The sequence below is a fragment of the Pleurodeles waltl genome, chromosome 1_1 (genome assembly GCF_031143425.1).
Source record: "Pleurodeles waltl isolate 20211129_DDA chromosome 1_1, aPleWal1.hap1.20221129, whole genome shotgun sequence".
Lineage (NCBI taxonomy): Eukaryota > Metazoa > Chordata > Amphibia > Caudata > Salamandridae > Pleurodeles > Pleurodeles waltl.
Genome location: NC_090436.1, coordinates 642,054,391 through 642,073,177, shown reverse-complemented (window position 1 = coordinate 642,073,177; position 18,787 = coordinate 642,054,391). Strand labels below are relative to the sequence as shown.

Genomic DNA, 18,787 nt, shown 5'->3' with positions numbered 1-18,787 from the left:
GAATCATTTTATTACAGCCCCTGCCTGTGCTGCTTCTGAACGTGTCTTGTTGTTCCACTGCCCTCGCATGCACAGAGCTGGATTGGTTACTGCAGTTGCTGGGAAATCCCTGGTAGGGTGGCAGGCACAGATGACAAGGACTTGAGTTGAGGAATCCATCCAACCACAGCCAGTTATGTGTGCGTCACTGGAAGCATACATCATTTAGTGGTGCAAAAAAGAATGGCACCCCATGATGTGCAAGATGCACAAATATTAGGATATTTCACAGGTTTCCCTTTAGGACTGCGTGAAAAATATTAAGAATATTGTGTTATGTAATTATTAATTTGACTCCATTTTAAAAAGCGTTTCCTGGCAAGAGAACTCCCCAGTCCTCCTGGAGAGGTTCGGAATCTATGCTTGCACTTGCTTACTCTGTGCATTACGACCTAATATTAACATATTTTCGAATGCTGATTTTGGTCTTACTTCAGGCCTGACTTGAAAAGGTCCCATCTTCTGATCTGTTCTACGGATGGGTTGCCTGTAGACTGGAAAAGCACAGTGAGGTTTTTGTTTGAGGCCCGGTGGTCCCAGAGTCAGCTTTGAACAGATGCCTCTGGTACAGTCACCTCACAGACGAGCCCGACACATCTGTCGCTTTGTGGCTGCTCTGAAACAATGAACCACATTTCCAGCCAGCTTGTGAACTTGATAGAAAGATAAAGCTGAATGAAACATCAAAAATCACAGCACTGCTCAGTTCCATGTTCAAAGAAGCATATCTCGATATTTTTTCCTGTTGCGGCCCGCGTGTTTGGTCTGAGAATGTCCCCAGATTATAGCCTTGAGCGCATCCCCATGGCCCTTTGATGCTCCGACGTAGAAAGCTGACGGTGAAGAGAGCCTTGTATTGTTGTTCCTGAGATGCCGTGTCTCTGACATAATTAAAGCAGATCAAAACTGAACTGAATGGAGCGTGGTTTGTTATTCAACATTTCCTGCAAATAATCTTTTATCCGAGCCACGTAATTCCATTCGCAGGTGTCCAAATATCCCCTGAGTGTGTTGCATATTTGCCTGCTGTAGAGATTGGTATGTGGGCTGTTGAATAAATATTACCTTTTCACTTTCTGAAAGCGGGGTTGGATTGAAGATAGACGTTTATGTGATGTTCCAGACAATTTCCGCTGAGGTTAACTGTATTCCTTGGCTAGAGATGTGCCTTTTCAGCTTGATGTGATTTCTTTCACATGTCCTTGCAGTATTATTTGGTAGCATTTCATTGGAGGGTTCCCAATGGAAAGTAACTGAGGCACAGGGAGGGACAGTGATGTGTACAAGACCACATGTGATGACTAGTGCACATGTGATAACCAGGGGACTGTATGCATAAGTCAAACTACATTGGCACCTAAATTACTAGCCCACCCTTACGCCCTCTTTGCTACTGAAGTGCGCAGTTCATTTCTTTTTAAGCCAAGGTATGTCTCATGCTGACTTTTCCCCTGAACTGGTGCTGGTGCATTACATCCCTGTTCTTGTTGACTTTGCCCAGGGGTCTTGTGTTTTTTTGTGTTGTATCCATGATTCCCCCTTCCAGTATCTGAAGTGTCACGCTGTCATTGGAAGATAGGGATGTGTAAGACCTTTTATCGGAATCAAGATCTGTTAGGTGTTTTCTAGGCAGTGTCAGTTCTTTACAGGGGACATAAAAAACGGAGGTAGTTTGGTGCTGGCCCATAAGAGCGACAGATGGAAGGACAGGAGGAGGATTGTGAGGGTTCCTCCCGAACCTAACAAAGGGCAGTACAGCTCATGGATGTAAGAGCTTGCATGCACCTCTGAGTTACAGTTACTGCTTAATGTGTGCATGAGCCTCGTTCATGGTGTGATGGCATGTAACTGATCTCTGCAGCTGATACACATACATGTGTGTGTGTGTGTGCCGTCAGTGCCAGGAGAAGCATAGAGAGAACTGTCTCTGTCAGCTCAGCTCATTTCAGGCCTTGCCTGGTATCTCGACAAAGTCAAACCCGGCCGAGGAAGAGATTATCCTGAACCCAGATCATTCGAAAAGAGGACTCTGCACCTCGGCTGCAGAGACTACATCTGCGCTTATACCAGGGAGAGTTGTGCAATGTTTAGAGTTTTCTATTACAATGAGCCTCTTTGAAGACACTGCACCTTATCTTCCTCAGTTCACTTAGCTTTTCTGAAGGGGGCATCGCTGCTCCAGAAAAAAACAGCACATCCTGTCCCCTCAGGATCAATGAGGCCAGAAAAAAACAGCACATCCTGTCCCCTCAGGATCAATGGGGCCTGTTATTTGAAGCGTCAAGGATCCACAGAGGAGTAAAACACTTAAAACTCATAGCAAGGATGTGCAGCAGAAATACTCAATGGGCATGGGGACCCCACCCATCCTGCCCAATATTCACCCCGCCTAACATTCATCCAGCTGTAAGTCCCCCTGGGTGATGGCTCAGCAGTCAGGACAGGGAAGCTTCAGCACTGATGTCTCTTGACCAGGCCTCAGACATTGAACCAACCTACCTGGTGGATGAACAGTTAGTTTGTACCTCTTTGTCATGTTCGTTATGGTTTGATTGGGTTTGGCCAGAATTAGGATGCACATTCTGGGCATAGCAAAATGGGCCCTTGCAGCATAGCTCCCCTGTTGCAGGAATTGCATAATTCATGTGTCAATATACAGTTCCCTGGGAGGTTGTTCTATGCTCCTATGCTTATGCCATCTTTGTTTTTTCGTACTGAGTCCATATTACAGTATGACATGAACTGGAATCATCATCCCGGACTCTTTCTACACAAGGGTTTTCCCAAAGGAACTACTTAACAGTAAATTTAGCTCGATTCACTAACTAAATCTAGTGTTGTGACTCCACATTCTATCATAGAAACGTTTCCGCCGAAGACCAATCCAACACACCAAATAGGTCTAATAAGTGAGTGACATACACTGTCTCTGACATGAAATTGTGAAAACGATTAATTTATTTTTTTTCAATACTAAAATAGGGGATCTACAAATGCCCACTCATGGATATGTCCTATTCCACTAATTGAGTCCCACATTCATGTATGATGTATGTATGAGAAATGCCACATCTTGGAGGTTAGTGTTCTTAAAGTCCCGGATTGGCAGTAAAAATCACCTAGAAAGATTTTGAAAAGACGTCAACGTTTCTGTCTTAAATTGTCATGTGTACATAAGACTATCTGAGGACAGTGTAGCCTTTTGCAAAATAACAGACCCCAGTCAATAACAGTATCAATTTGCTGACAAATTAGAGCACTGCAGCGCCAAATTACATAGAAAGATATGAGAAGACATCTAAAAGTGATTGACAGTACTGCATTTGTCCAATTCTTAGTCAGTATAGCAAATGTGAGTCAATCAAACTCCAGAACCCCAACAGAAAGGTAGGGCGGAAGATTTCAGGGCCTACCAGAAAAATCATAAGAAGATGCACAGTGAAACAAACTTTGCCCGTCCTGCCTCCAGGTAAAGAAGGCAGTCCAGAGACATCATCAGAAGCACAGAAATATGCAGCAGGCAATGCTGACTTTACCCAGTGCTTGGTGTCTACATGGAGAATAGCTAGAGTAAGCCACATAGTGAGGACGGCATCATCCATTTTCTCTCCATTGCTTAAAGCCTTCGTGTGTCTGGTAGTCCCTCTCACACAACACAGGCCTTCAATCTTCCCTTAGCGAGCAAAGGAAGAAATCACTAGCTGGGTAGAAGAGGTGCATCACCTTAGCTTTACAACATTCAGAAAATAGCCAAGAGGTTAGCCCAAAATGCTTTGAAGTACCCTGGACTCTCCCTGTGTATATTCTAAAACATCAAAAAGTGGCCAGTTTGCACTATGCCATGCAGATATGTACTTAAAAAACGAAGGGGCATATTTATAAGCCCCTAGCGCCACCTTGCGCCATATTAACGTCATTTTTTTTCTGCTAATGTGGCCCAACGATGCCAAAATCCTCGTGCCATATTTACAAATTGGTGCAATGCATGCATTGTGCTAGTTTGTAACCCTTTGCGCTACATTGTGCCTGCACCAGGCATATTATATGCAAAGGGGGTGTTCCCAAGTGAGGGGGGCGAAAAAATGGCGCTAGGAAATCTAACAGATTTCCTTGCATCATTCTTTACAACACTTTTAACGCCTGCTCAGAGCAGGAGTTAAAATGGGGCTTCCATTATTTATAATGAGCCCCTATGTACTCTGCAGAGTACATCAATAGCGTCAAAAGAAATGGCGCTATTGCCCCCTACCCCTTGCTATGGTGTGTCTCATTTTAGACATGGCGCACTCATGGTGGTGATAGGGGGGCGCTAAGGGGCGCAAGGAAAGTGGTGCTGCACCACTTTACTCAAGTATGCCCTCAAGTGACCACCATAGAGTCCCAGTGAGTCAAGGTCTTCCAAAAAGACGGGGGGACTATCTCAGTGTATCTTTCTGTCTCCCCCCCCCCTCTCTTTGTTCCTCTGCTCACTCCCCAGTTCTGTTTATGTTTTTGGTTTCCCTCTTTCCTTCTACATCTTTTTTACCCCCTCCCTGCTTTTCAGTTTTGCTCTCTCTGTCGTTCTCTCACTTTCCATTCTCTTGTTCTATCCCTCACTCCCCAGACTCATGCTCTCGGTCTTTTTTGTTTCCGTCTCCATGTCCTCCTCTCTGCATCGCTCTATTCCACTCACCTCGCCTGTTCTTCTCTTGCTCATTCCATCGACTCGTCCTGTGGCCTTCCTCGAATGGTCTGACAAATGAGTGGCGTATAAAGACCAGGTCTTCCGTTTGAGGAACTCTCTGCTTTTGATGGCTTGTCTGTCCTATCCAGTTATTAAGCACCTTCAAGCATACTTTTCTTCACTTTACTAAAATACAAATACATGATTTTAGTAAAGTTGCTAATAAAAATTTACAGCACAGATTTTGGTGCTTCTGTGGAGATAATAAGATTTGTCTATATACCGTCTTCAGTCCTGTTACCTGGGTTCTTGTGTAGCAAAGGATTTCTCGTTAGAGCAGAAAAACGAACGGCTTGGGTACAAAGGTCAGTCTGCAGCTTACGTCCAAAAAATGGGTACAGGAAAGCGAATATTCTTGGAGTGCACACTGTAGGTCACAAGCATAACCTAAGGAGACAGGAAAGGGAAAAAGACGACGCGTTTTAAATATTATACCTTTCCAATTAAGTTAAGTCGCACCTTTGAAAATGGGCACAAGCTTAGTATTAATTATGCCCCCTCATTAATATTTCATATTCTGGTATCGGAAAAGTATGTTAAACTTGCAGGGATCAGAATTAAAACAATAATAAGCAATAAGTAGTATGCAATAATAATAATAGCAAGATATGCAAACTACGCTATATTATTTTGCTTTTAATGCTATTTTCCACATGTACTGGGCGCAATTAGCTAAGCAGGTTTCCAATCCTCTGAAGATATGAATCATTACTAACTCCAAAGTGTGATCCTGAAAATTGAGTGCAATTGCTATCCCGCCGCAGGCGATCATTATTAAAACTTAAAAACACTGTGATGGCCACATCAGTTTCAGACATAATACCGTATCTCTACGGCCGCCGCAAATATTAAAGTTTGCCTGTTTTTCAACCACTCACACTACAACGACCTTCATGCCTCTAAATATGTTCGCAAGACACATAGGGATAGGGACGGGTTATTAGATTCCTCGAGTACACTCTGCGTGCTTCTTTGCCAATAACAAGGACGGTGCAGAACCTCAGAAAAAGGTACGTTGTTTGGTTAACATTAAGGATATTTTGTTGTTTTAGAGAATGGAACATTAAATGTTAAGTCTTATAACGATATACTTGACATGTGTAAATACTTTTAACTGTGGTGAGTTTCCCTGTGAGTCACCTGCATGCTAGATAGAGGAGGCATGCTCTCTGTTCAGGTTACATCCCAGCCAAAGTCTGCCCAGCCTTTTAGTATACAATAGATATCAGTAGCAGAGAGGTTCCATGTGGCCAAAACCACATTATATGAAAATGTGACAAAGACAAACTAGAATGTGGGGCCAAAATCAGATAACGCAGCCCATGTCAATAATGAGATCCAAACATGATCAGGTGGAATAAAAGTTGATAGTATATCTACAGCGCCCAAGCCTCTCAAAACTAGTTTTATTTGAATATAAGTCATCTCAATCCATACACATCCAGCTTCCAATCCACGGCTTTAGGAGACATCCATTTCCCCAAAATGTTTTTTTTCCATCACAAGAAGGTAATTGTTTTAATTGACTATCCATTTTGTTGGTTTGTTTCTTAACCATATTTAATGTTGTGTTTCAGGAGTGATACGTGAAAGTTATCTGAAAGGTCATGATCAACTAGTTCCCGTCACCCTGTTGGCCATTGCTGTCATTCTTGCTTTTGTCATGGGGGCTGTCTTCTCGGGAATCATTGTTTACTGCATCTGCGACCATCGTAGAAGAGATGGAGATGTGGTCCAGCGGAAGGAGAAGGATTTGAATCATTCGCGCAGGGGCTCCATGGCCAGTGTCACCAAACTAAGTGGGCTCTTTGGGGATGGTCACTCCAAAGAGCCCCGTCCTGAGACCATCCTCACGCCTCTGATGCACAATGGTAAACTTGCTACTCCGGGCAGCACAGTCCGAATGCTGATCAAGGCCGACCAGCACCATCTAGACTTGGCAGCTCTGCCAACTCCGGAGTCCACCCCAACATTACAGCAAAAGAAGAAACCTGGCCGTGGCAGCAGAGAGTGGGAAAGAAACCAAAATCTCATCAATGCTTGCACGAAAGACATCCCTTCAATGGCATCACCAGTGATACCAACTGATTTGCCTCTTCGGGCATCTCCAAGCCATATTCCAAGTGTTGTGGTCCTTCCAATTCCACAACAGGGTTATCAACATGAGTATGTGGATCAGCCTAGGATGAGTGATGTGGCTCAAATGGCAATAGAAGATCAGAATGCCACCCTTGAGTACAAAACAATAAAAGAGCACCTAAGTAGTAAAAGCCCAAACCATGGGGTAAATTTGGTGGAGAACCTGGACAGCATGCCACCAAAGGTACCCCAGAGGGAAGCTTCTCTGGGGCCACCTGCTTCTTCATTGTCCCAGAATGGCATGGGCAAAAGGATGGACATGCACTCAGCTGCATATAGCTCGGACTACAAGAGGAGCTACCCCACGAACTCACTCACACGAAACCACCAGGCTTCAACGCTCAAAAGAAACAATACTAACTCCTCCAATTCTTCTCACCTCTCCAGGCATCAGAGCTTCGGCAGAGGAGACAATCCCCCTCCTGCTCCTCAGAGGGTGGACTCAATACATTTCAGTGCTGCCCAGCCTCAAGCGCAGGCTGTGACTGTTTCTAGGCAGCCAAGTATCAGCAGTGCATACAATTCGCTGCCCAGGTCCGGGCTGAAACGTACACCTTCCTTAAAGCCAGATGTACCACCCAAGCCTACATTTGTACCCCTTTCAACATCCATCAACGATGCTTGTACATAATCGCCATCAAAACGGGGGATGCGTCAGATCAGCAGAGTTTACTCGACAAGCCAGTGTTCTGCAGCCGCATCACCAGATTCCGATGGACAGGCTGGCTGCTGTTACACTGAGGATGCTGGGAAAAGTGGAATATTTTGTAACCAGGCTTTGCCATGCCCGGTTGACCTTTGCAACTGCAGGGCACTAGGGACTAAGGCAGCAGTCCTCGCTCAAACAGAGAAACTTGAAAACATTGCAACCATGAGCCAAAAGCACAAAGTTGAATGTTGAATGTTAAATTGTCACCTTCTGACTGCAGGGTGCAATCCTAAACTGGGGGAGTTCTCTGAAGGAGAAAAGACAAGAGCAGACAGAAAGACTTTCAAATGGACAAAATATTTCATTGATAAAGCTAACTGGGGCTTAATGGCCGAGGTTTACTATGTGCAGATACTGTGAAATGCCCATCAGTGTTACAGCCACTCGGTAATAGCAGATAAATGCCATGTTGGGCGTGACTAGGTCAGATTTCTGCTTTCCTACTTCTTTAACATGTGACAGTTAACAAAAGTAACTCATTATTTATTTGGTATTTTCCTAAGGAAATGACTTTACTGCAAATCACCTTAGGAGCAGCTTTCTGGAAAATGCATTGAAAATTATAGCTATTTAACATGATACCCATTAGCTGGAGTAATTGAACTTTTTTTCCAATAAATTAACTGAGTAAATTAAGTTGAAGTGGGAATTTCTGAACTTTCTGTTTGGATTCTCTGATATCTCCAATGCCCCCCTCCTTAGTTCCCCTCACCCTGCCACCTCTGTTCCTCGTACTCCAGACGGGCCTCTCTCTCTCTCTAATGGGAAATATTTATTTAAAGTTGTCATTACATTTTCCTACTGAGCCTCATATGTAGAGTAGGCAAATCAAGGCAAAAGAATCCCTCGGGCTCCAGAAAGAGAGGGCGACTTATTGGCTTAACTTTTGCACCTACATGCTTCATTGCTGTCAACATGGCTTTGTCAGTATCATGAAAACTTTCTGTGACGGCACCAGTTTGTAATGTGCCATCCCATTTCACTTTGCATGTGAGACGGCAGACAACACTCACCGAAGGTGTGCGCTCATTAGTATGCCAGTGGTTACCGTGCATAGAAATTTTGGTCTTACCACAGGGGTTCTTCGTGGGGCTACATCTGTGAATAGCCTATTTTCTTCCACATGTAAATTTTGTGCCTTACACCTTCAGTTGTGTTTACTTGTGAGTTGTAGTTCGTGTTTATTTCCAATAAATCAAATATTTATTGTCCCACTTCTCTTAATCTAAAAAGGAAGAACTGGAATTTAGGGATTTCAAGAGGGATTTGGTGGTTATCATCATGGATCTAAGTTATTCAGGATTCAGGCAATAAGCCACGCCCTCTGGTCCAGTCGTTCTTTTGATTTGTGCCAATTCTGTTCTTGGACTATGCCTGTGGCGGGAAGCACCACTGTGGTAGGCAGTCCATCTCACACCTTTTCATATCATTTCAGTATGGTGATATCCACTTCTGCCAACATAATGACCCATGTACTGTCGTCTTGTCTTGTGGTCCTGCTGGGCATGGAACATTTTCTATGACTGGAGCACTGAACAGCACAGTCTGCGCTTTTGAGCTGCTGCACAGTGTGCATTTACAGTTCTGTGAAATATGACATTAGATAGTGTGAGGCAGGCGGGTTCCTGCTGTAACTGTACACTTCAACAACAAAATTTAAAACCAGTAGGACAATCTGATTGTTCCCTATTATCATTCATTTCTAACTTCAGTTGTGTGTGCGTGTGTGTATGTCCATTTTCAAGTTTCAATTATCGCTCCTGCCCAGAGTCCATTTTATTTTTTAATCAATTGCAGTAACTGTGTCAGCATTCTGTAGAAACTTGAGTTTTTATCTAAATAATAAACTGTTTGTTTTCTTTTTTAAAGATTTTTTTATACCTAATTTGTTTTACCAAGTTTTTTTTTTAAAGATGACTGAAAAGACACATTTGAGGTCAGCTAATGTATAGGCGGTCTGTAGATGTTTCCGATGGTTTAGACCAAAGTGTGTAACAAGGGTGCCTGCATGTCCTTTTTATTGCTGCTTTAAATTGTGTTACTGTGTCATGTGAGAGACATCTTCACACTTTGGCCTTGGGTCAGAAGAGGCGGGCTTTTCCCCCAGATGTGTTCTCCATGGTGGATATTGTAGCTATCAGGACGTTCATTGAATGTTCAACATTTGCGTTCCAAAGCTGTATTTTCTTTATAGTGTCGGCTGTGGAATGGGAATAATGAATAATGGGTTAGTGAATAAGTCCCAAGACAGACTCCCTTGAGTACAAAACGTGGCACACCTTTTACTGCTAACACACTATTCAGGCACATTGTATTGTCACTGTAACAGTTCTGTACAGAAATCAAACTCGTAGGATGTAGAGTTCATCGGCCACTAGATTGACATTAAGAAGCCCATTTTGTACTCGTCGGGTCTTTCCCGCTCTCATTTCGCTGTGGGGTCCGTCCATAAACCTTAGTGTGCCTTTGGTTTCCACCCTTGCTATACACTTGTAGATACAACAAATCCAAGCTCATAATTGTGTAATAATGTAAGATATCGTGATGTCACCAACTTTTTCTCCGTCTCCACGTCCCTAACATCTGATTCACAAATAATGTATGTTGTAAAAAAATAAGCAAAAAAATGAAAAAAAACTCTTTATTACATACGGTAATAAAACAGAAAACAGACTGTTCTACCCTCCGTGTGGCGTGTTCTTCTTGTTCCTTGATATGCTCCGTGTGTCTGATGTATGATTTTTCTTCCCGCCCCCTTCGCCTCCCTTGCAAGATCTCAATTAACAAGTGCGGCATGCTCGCTGAAAGTAGGTTAGGGGCACAGTGAAAACTGTAAACTGATGCATTAATATTCTTCCAGCAGCGTGGCGTTACCACGAGGCATTTCAGTAATTAAAAATTGAATCACACATCTGCCATACTCTGTTTCTGCCCTGCATTTTCTCTTTCTTGGCTTGTTCATCTTCAGACATTTGTGGGTTTGTTCACCATCTTCAAGGTGGATCAAGGCAAGAATTGTAGCAGGCAGCGCATGTAGGAAACAGATCCATAAAGGGAGATGCAATTTAGCCTTTCCTTTAATCTGCCGAGGAAGGGGGTTTCATGTTTCACGCATAATTGTCATAAATCTTTTGCAGGCTGAGGGGTTGGATTAGGGCTTTTTTATGTTGATTCCTGTATGCAGGTGCCAGTTATGGCAAGAACCGCAGAATCCATTAATTAGCTCTTTCTGGGGAGTTGCAAACTTGGTTCACAGGAGCCACTGACATCCAGAGGAGGCAACCACGTTTAGAAAAATCAACAGTTTGTATAGTAGTTTTCTTGGCGCTTGTTATTTAGAGTTATTGCTGACCAGTAGGAAACTGGCGTGAGGTGTATGAGGTACAGGGGTTTGGGTCTTATTGTCTGCTTCAATGAATGATTGTTTATGAATGTTGTGAAGTGTATATTTGTTCCCTGAATGATCAGACTTGTGCCAGAGTGGGTGAAAATGCTAGCTCTGTTGATGAACTCGTTAATGGTCCTGGCCCTCACCATTAAAAAAATCCTGTTATACAGGAGCGGACGCCATCAGAGTGCTGTGCGACAGTATCACTTGCCACCAATGGCTGTACCGCATATATGCCATCTTGTTGAGGGTCTATAGTGCGAGAAATAGTTTATAATGACCAGTCTAGCCCTCAGTGAAAGGGTTGTATATTAATAGAACATTCCTCCTTTGGTGGAAGTATTTTCTAATTAAAATATTATGCAGCAGAGTAGGATCTTTAGAATTTTGGGCATAGGGCATACACTTATAGCCTCCTGCAGTTCCATTATTCATAGTGGAGCACCCAGTAGGGTTTTATTTTCTATTATGCATCACAAACCAGTAAGACCTTTAGCTTAAATGCATGCATTGTGTTTAGCTGAATTAATTACCATCGCTCTTTGTCCCATACTCTCACCACAAACTGGATTATGAAATAAACTTTTATCGAAAGTGATTCTCTCCTCTGTAATTATTCAGGAGATTCCCTTTTAATATTCAACGCTCAAAAGCAAATTTTGCTGACAGTTGTACATCCACCCCACACTCTGAGACATTCCAGACTTGCTTCTCAGACATTGCAGACAACAAATAAGGTATGGTCCAAAGACTTATTAGCATCTTGACCGCCGCTTATGGGAAGCTAAGGGCTAGAATTATGGAGTGGACAGGAGAAGCATTGTGAATGTGGCACCAGCTTCTTGGACCCATTCTCTGACTGGTTACAAAGCTGGACTTTGAGTTTTTGACTGGATTGAGAACCCAGCATTTTGACGGCAAAGCGCTGAAATGGTTGCACTGGTTGTCAGGGAAGAATTCTGTGGTCAACACAAAAAAGATCTCATCAGCTGAGTGGATCTGATCTTAGAGGCTATAAATCTCCTCTGTCTATTTCATCATAGCCTGCAAGGCATTAATCTCTTTTACCGTTGGATTCTCACAATGGGTGGCAGAGGGAAGATAATGTTTTGCAGTATGCCACATATTAAGGAGATCAGATGTCATGAAATAATCTGAACGTCTGTTCACCATGATCATTGCTCACCATGTCTGTTGTCAAGAATACCACTATTCTATTAAACTTTGTCTCATCCAACCTAAGTAAATTTATTTCTCGTCTTTGAACTCTAAGCTATCATGTGTTTTATAGATCAGCGTTGCAGCCCACAGAAACTGCAACTCACTGTGCTATGCACACAGATAAACCTCACCATCTCAAGTTTTGAAATGCTTTGAAGAGCTAGCTGTTTGCACAGAAGTCTTTTTAGGGTCGAGTGCGCAAGCGTTCTGGCCTGTTGTAATCTCTCTGGGGGCTTTTAACCACGCCCACTTTTGCTATTCATTCTCTGTTGTGCTTGCCTTCAGTGCTTCATTTTTATTGGTGCATTGTGTGCTGAGTTCCCTCCGAGGCGATTTCACTAAGTGAACATTTTTGTTGGCCATCAAGCTCACTGCAGCCGTGGCACTTTGAATTGACTGGCTTCTGTCAACTGTTTTATTTTTCGTTTTCAATTCATGTGGCAAGAAAAGTCCAGTTAGGAATTTACAACTCTAGTAGCTCTAACTCGAGCAAATGCGAGACAAATTGCATTTTTTTTTTTGGTATAGCATCACTCCTCAGTAATACTCATTAGTGGACTACCACTGCATCAAGAGACCCTCTATCATTTGAATGGAACGGAATTTCTAGGCACAATTGATATACAAAGGCTCAGTTTTTATTTGGTCTACACCTAGGCTAACACTGCCCATATACTGTAAATCCCTGGCCTTTTATTCCAGGCCTTGCCAGGTTGCACAACCCCGGAAAGCCTGGACTCGGAATGAGCCTGTTGTAGAACTTAACACTGTAGGTTTTGTGTTTCTAAACAAGGCCTGGGTGTCCAACAGACCCGGAGACTACGATGCGGGAAGCAAATTTTTCTTCTGATTCAGCTAGTTACACTAGCCCCTTTTTGTTCTAAAGTTTGGAATAATGTCAAAATGTGCCTGTCCTTCAATAACTTGTCTAACGTTCCAGCATTTCCAGCATTCACCGTTGTCTCCCCTGGAAACTACTTTCCGAACGTAAATGCCTCTGCACGTCAATTGATCAATTTTTATTGAGTTTATTCTTAAGTCGGACAGACGTGTAGGTCTTTCCTAGCTAGCCTCAGCCTGGACCTTTTGTCCTGCCTAGGACTGATCGTCAGCAGTTAAACACAGTTTCTACGTAGTAGTGAGACAGTTTCTAAGCGCTTCTTTCATGTGAATTTATCATCATGAGTGATTGCCTGCAGGTTACTCTCTGTTATGTTACTTCTCTGAAATCGCGCAAGTGGCTCTTCACACATGGACTCGCACGCATCTGTGAGTGGTGCTCACCAACTACAAAATCTCAAATGTCTGCTGTCTCTGCTGGCTCATGAAGCCTGCCTGTCATGCCGTAGCCACTGTGAGGCACGTGTCTCGTGTGTAATGTGGCAGAAGTGACAGAGGAAGGAGTGCTATTTCATGCACACTCCCACAAAACAGGAATATCTGTGTCGTGACAGTGTGCACTGAATGACACTCCTTCCCTCTTTCACTTCCATCTGTCCCCACCCTGCGGAAGACTTCGGTGCCTGGCTCTCCTCCCCGTACTGCTGCACCCAACAATATCAAAAGTTCACCGTGGGGTGGTCATCGATGCCCTATGCAAAGCACTGCAGTGGTATCATTTCTCAGAATGCAAGATCCAAGGCATCTGCAGTGTCCCACATCGGGTATCACAGCACCACCGCAATAGCAGAAACAGAGTTGTTGTCCAGGATCACAGGTGAACCGTCCCTTGGGTAACGCATTAATCTGTCACTATTGCTCCTCTAGCCTTCCTAAGAAAAAACAATCTAGAACAAAAAGGATGTGTACATGTCAGATGGACGCACCTGAGCCCGCAGTTCATAGCTAATACTTCACCCTAGTATGACAAGCCTCGTTCACACAGTGATAATCCCAGGGATTTGTATCACGGGTGCACTGTAGCTTGGCACATATTTGTGTTGATGCAAGTGTTTTTGTTGGTTGAAGTTCATACCAGTTACCATGTGAAACCACTTCAAGTGTTGTGCTTTGATAGACAAATGGCCTGGTGTGATGCTTTAATTTCACTGTTATCGCAGATTTGCATTGCCTCCTGCTGTCGAACACAGGTCTCAGCACTGACTTCCATGAACTTTTCTGTATGGCTCTACATATAAATACTGCACTTACCATTACCTTCTGCTTCTCCCCCACCCCCCATCGCAATTCCCTGACTAATGACATCCTCAAACTGAATAAATGTATGAGTGTGAGTGCATTGTGTTTAGCATTATATGCCTGCTTGTGACCGCTTGCAAGTGTTCCCAATTTACCTCTAACAAACTAGGGCAGGGCGATAACATAATGTGCTCAAGATCACACAGCGTGTCAGTGGGGAACGGTGATTTAAAGTCATAGCTTTTAAAACAAAAACCTCTGCTTATACCACGTCTCATCCTACATCCTCCATGCAACTAATTCATCCTCCCATGCTTCTTACAGAAGGTACGGTGTTGAAGGCTATATATGTAAAAAGCCTCTTTATTTCATGTGGGCATTACTTTTGTGGACAACTAAGGCCTGCAAATGCAAAGACTTACCTGCTGCATAGTAAGGAAACCCCAGTTCTCTGAGACTTTGAATGAACACCAGAGTGCAACAGCAAGCACCTAGCTTGATGCAAGACAAGCCGAACAATAGGGCGCAAGGGTGGAGCAGCTTCCAGTACTCCACTGTAGTGGCATATTGAAGTACGAACAGCAGAGGAAGTGCTAAGACTGGTGTGTGCGGAAAGTACAGCTTTCTTTGAGGTCATGCAATAGTGGCGTGTTGAGATGCACCTCTGAACGGGGTTGTGGCAGGATGTTTCCACTGATTGTACTCCTATGTACACTAATCGGCCTGATAATCTTTCTCTCCCCTTCTAATTGCCACAAGTGGACGCCCAGGCGCCTCCTCCAGTGGACTCACCGAATAACTCTCTTGCATAAAGTGGTGCAGCAGGTGTTCACATCACTGGAGCAGGCCAGATGTCTTATCCATATTATTTCCGGGTTTCTGGTCTGGCACAGGCAGTGCCATGTTTCTTTTCTTGCTGTGCCTGTCCAGGCTAGGTTTCTGCTGCCTTGTGTCCGGGTTTCCGGTGAGTTGTGAACCACACAATTTCGTCTAGAAGTGTGATGCTCACCCTCAAGTCATTCCTTGTACCTTGCTTCACCTGCTGCCCACTGGAGTTCTCGACAATCCAGAACAATCATCCAGAACATGGTATCTATTTTTGAGTGGTGGTGTGCCTTGAGTAGTACCACCATTAGCATATTGTGCTAAGGAGGAGGGCGTAAGTTAAGTGACTGCTTCAGCACTCTCTAAGCTGCACAGATTGTGATTTCATTATCTGACCCTTGCATTCTAAGTGACTTGTCTTTGCCTCTTCTTGAATATTTTAGAAACTCTACAAGAAGTAAGTCTGATTCCTGAACTTCTGTATCTCCATGAGCGCAATTTTTCCTTGGCTGGACATGGGAGCTCAAACTGTCTTCCTCAGTGAATGGTATGCGGTATAATATTTTGGTCCAATCGAGAGCTTACACATGCTTGCAAACCTATTCCATCGAGCAATCTGGTCCAGAAAACCCTCTTGGCATTCACGCAACAATTGTATGACTGAAGGAGTCATACATTTCTCTTTGAGCCATAGGATAGGAGTCATGCCTGCTCACCATGATGTGTTTGGTTTCTAAGCGCATCCTCTTGAATTAAGTGCTCAAATCCACCTAACATTATACTTTCAATGGCCAACACTCCACGTCGACTTCCATCCCTTGCACTGATACTGCAGATCCTGCTTGAGTCACAGGAAAGGAGGGAAGATTTAAATGCATTTCATAAGACTTGCAGAATACCTTTTCTAGATTTCATATATTGCTTAAAATGGGTTTCATTCCATTGCGTGGTTTCTAATAATTCGTTTCTGCTATAGGTTTAGTAAAAAAGTTGAAAATGCTTTTGTTTGGCTAACTTTCTCTATTTCCATGTATCCATCCTCAATATTTCTCTCTCTCTGCGTTTCCGAATGGCCAAGGCAACCTAATGTTATGGGGTCCGTTTGTGTTGTGTTCATCCCAGGCTGTTTTCTAAGATTGCCTCGGTGCTGGGATGCTTCGCCGACAATAATCTCACTCGGTTAACATCCTCTGACATCTTTCTGTTTACCTTTTCTCGCAGGTGTTTTTCTGTGGGTCATTCAGTCTTGACATCAGGTACCAGGTCTGGCTCTGAAGAGAGTTCCTCATTGCGGACCCAAACACCTTTTTATCTCAGCTGTCTGGGAATACCACAGATGTTTGAAAACAGGTCATACGTGCCTGCTACACCTGAGACTCACTGCAGATTCCATGAAAAGTGATTTGGTGGGCATGAAAGAGCCAACTGCTACCTGGAACAGCAGTTTTCCACAACTGCCAGCGACTTTTGGTAGGTAAGAGGGGTACAGCACCAGGCTTACATGTTCAGGAAGAGTTATGACTAGCAGTCAAGAGACTCATGCCCTGGTGATGTTCAGCCCATCACTGACTACTTAGCCAAGGAGCAGTTACAACCTGTGTCCTTATCGATGCAAATACTTCTCACAAAGTGTAAAAGAACAAATCCACATTCCCATAGTGCTGAGTCGCACTGACTGTTTTATGGGCTTCCCGGAAGTTAGAAAGGCTCTTACTATCATGATCCATGTCAATTAATGCCATGTTCAGTAGAAGACTCGCATGTCTCTGCATTCCTCCAAGAAACGCTGTCAGATGAAGAAAGACCTTGAGGGGTCATGAATTTTAGGATAATCCCCCACAGAATGTGCAGACCCAGCATGGTCTACATTGGTGAGCTTTCTTTTAACAACTGCCAAACGGGTACAGTATTCAGCCGCAGCAAAATCCTTTCTTGTGCACTCAAGTTAAGGTCTTCCTCAGTACTAGCCTTGAAAATATCTGTTTAGGTCGCTGCTGTTGTTAGACTCTTCACTTGTTCTGCAAAAGAGCAAGATCTACACTTCTTGGAGACATCTATGGATGACATGAACTTGTCTGTTTATCTTGATCATTAACGAGAACTCCACATTCTTCTGTCTCCCTTGGTTTGTGTGTATACAGAATCATCACCTCTGCACTCGGTTACCTGGTCATGTTTCTGGATCTCCAGGCTTTGGGAATCCACATTGCTACTCACTTACCTCCGAGGTGCTTCCATCAAAATTAAATGGTATTTTTTTGCCACTGCTGTTCGTTCAAGCCTCATTTCCTCCCTAAGGTCCTAAGGGTAAGGTTTCCTGACAACTGAATGGTTTTTGTGTGAAGTGGCCACCTGCCCACTGAGGACACCAATGAGACTTGCAAACTTCTCATATGTACTACCTAGTAAGAACAGAAGACGATAACAATTTTATTACTAGCAACTTGGTTCACATATTGACTCGAGGAGACCTAGACATGAAAGGAATAGCAACTTGGGGCCAAACAAATATGCTAGCTTGCCTTCTTTCTTTCTGTAAAAAACATGAACTCGGACTCTGGGCTTATGGCTTTTGAAAAGGACCTCAATTGAGTCTAGTCTCTCACCTAAAAGACCCCCCTCTCTTTGTTGTCAACAACCTTCCACCTAAATCTGTAATGCTACTGACATCTCTTGTGATAGCATGCCTTTTGCTCTTCAGCACTTCCCCACATGACTGAAGAAGGTTTTAATATACACGTGTCTGCCGCCGTTTTGTTGTGCTTTTCGGATGTATCTGATCTCTTAGTCAGTTGATCTGGTATTCTTAGGGAGGAAAGAACAAATTCATAAAAATGTTTTTTTTTTCCGTAGAACATGGAGGGATCTTTCTCTTGATATGCTAAATGTTTGCCTTCAGCCCTGCTGTCTCTCCAGTAAGCTGGTGTTTCATGCTGTAGACTTAAGTGTATATTTAATCACATCTTCTTAAGAAAACATTATCAGTTGATTCCTTCGAAACAGAAAACTATCACTGGCCTTCTATGCCAGGGACTCACATTGTAGCTTCACTTGCCAGCACAGTTGTTGGTATGGCTGCTCCTCCTCCTATGGTTTAGGCACTTTAAGCCTTCTCCTATAGTTGATGATTTGAAGATTGAATAGACAGCGATCCCTGCAACTGAGAATCTGCATTCCTCAGCTCGTGTGTGCAGGGACAGTCTTGGCTGCTATCCCGATCATGCATTTAATCATTGCATGGAGATGGAAGATCTTGAAGAGTACAATGTAGAGTGAGAGCTTCTCCTTTGTGCTATAGAATAAGTATGAGTGGGATTCCATATGTGACTGAAGACTACAACACAGAGCCTGCTCCAGCAGCTTCAACAATAATAGAGTCATCATTCCGGGCTCATCACTTGGCTTGTTTTGCAGCTAAAAATATTCGACCCGAATGGAAGAAGACTCGAAACATGCACTTCAAAAGAACTGGGAACGGTGAAATTTGAAAGCCCAAATGCATTCCTCAGCCGCACCCTCAAGTGATACACATGCAGGGATAAAGGGGAATTTCATGGCACATTGCAAGCACGGGGAATCAGGTGGAGGCATATGTGAGATTTGC

General features: G+C 43.5%; 1 protein-coding gene across 8 annotated transcripts in view; it reads left to right on the top strand.

Moving 5' to 3' along the window:
* SEMA6A (semaphorin 6A) overlaps positions 1 to 18,787 on the top strand; it is a 247,272-nt gene that overhangs the window by 164,137 nt on the left and 64,348 nt on the right. For 3 of the 8 annotated variants that reach the window (XM_069226725.1, XM_069226717.1, XM_069226708.1), the window contains one exon: positions 6,340 to 10,291. The exons of 4 other annotated variants lie outside the window; for them this stretch is intronic. In XM_069226725.1, the coding sequence (XP_069082826.1) occupies positions 6,340 to 7,532 (1,193 nt within the window). In that variant the 3' untranslated portion in view covers positions 7,533 to 10,291. Of the gene's footprint in view, positions 1 to 6,339; positions 10,292 to 16,404; positions 16,514 to 18,787 lie in introns of those variants that run through there. One more of the 8 variants, XM_069226768.1, reaches the window with a different exon arrangement.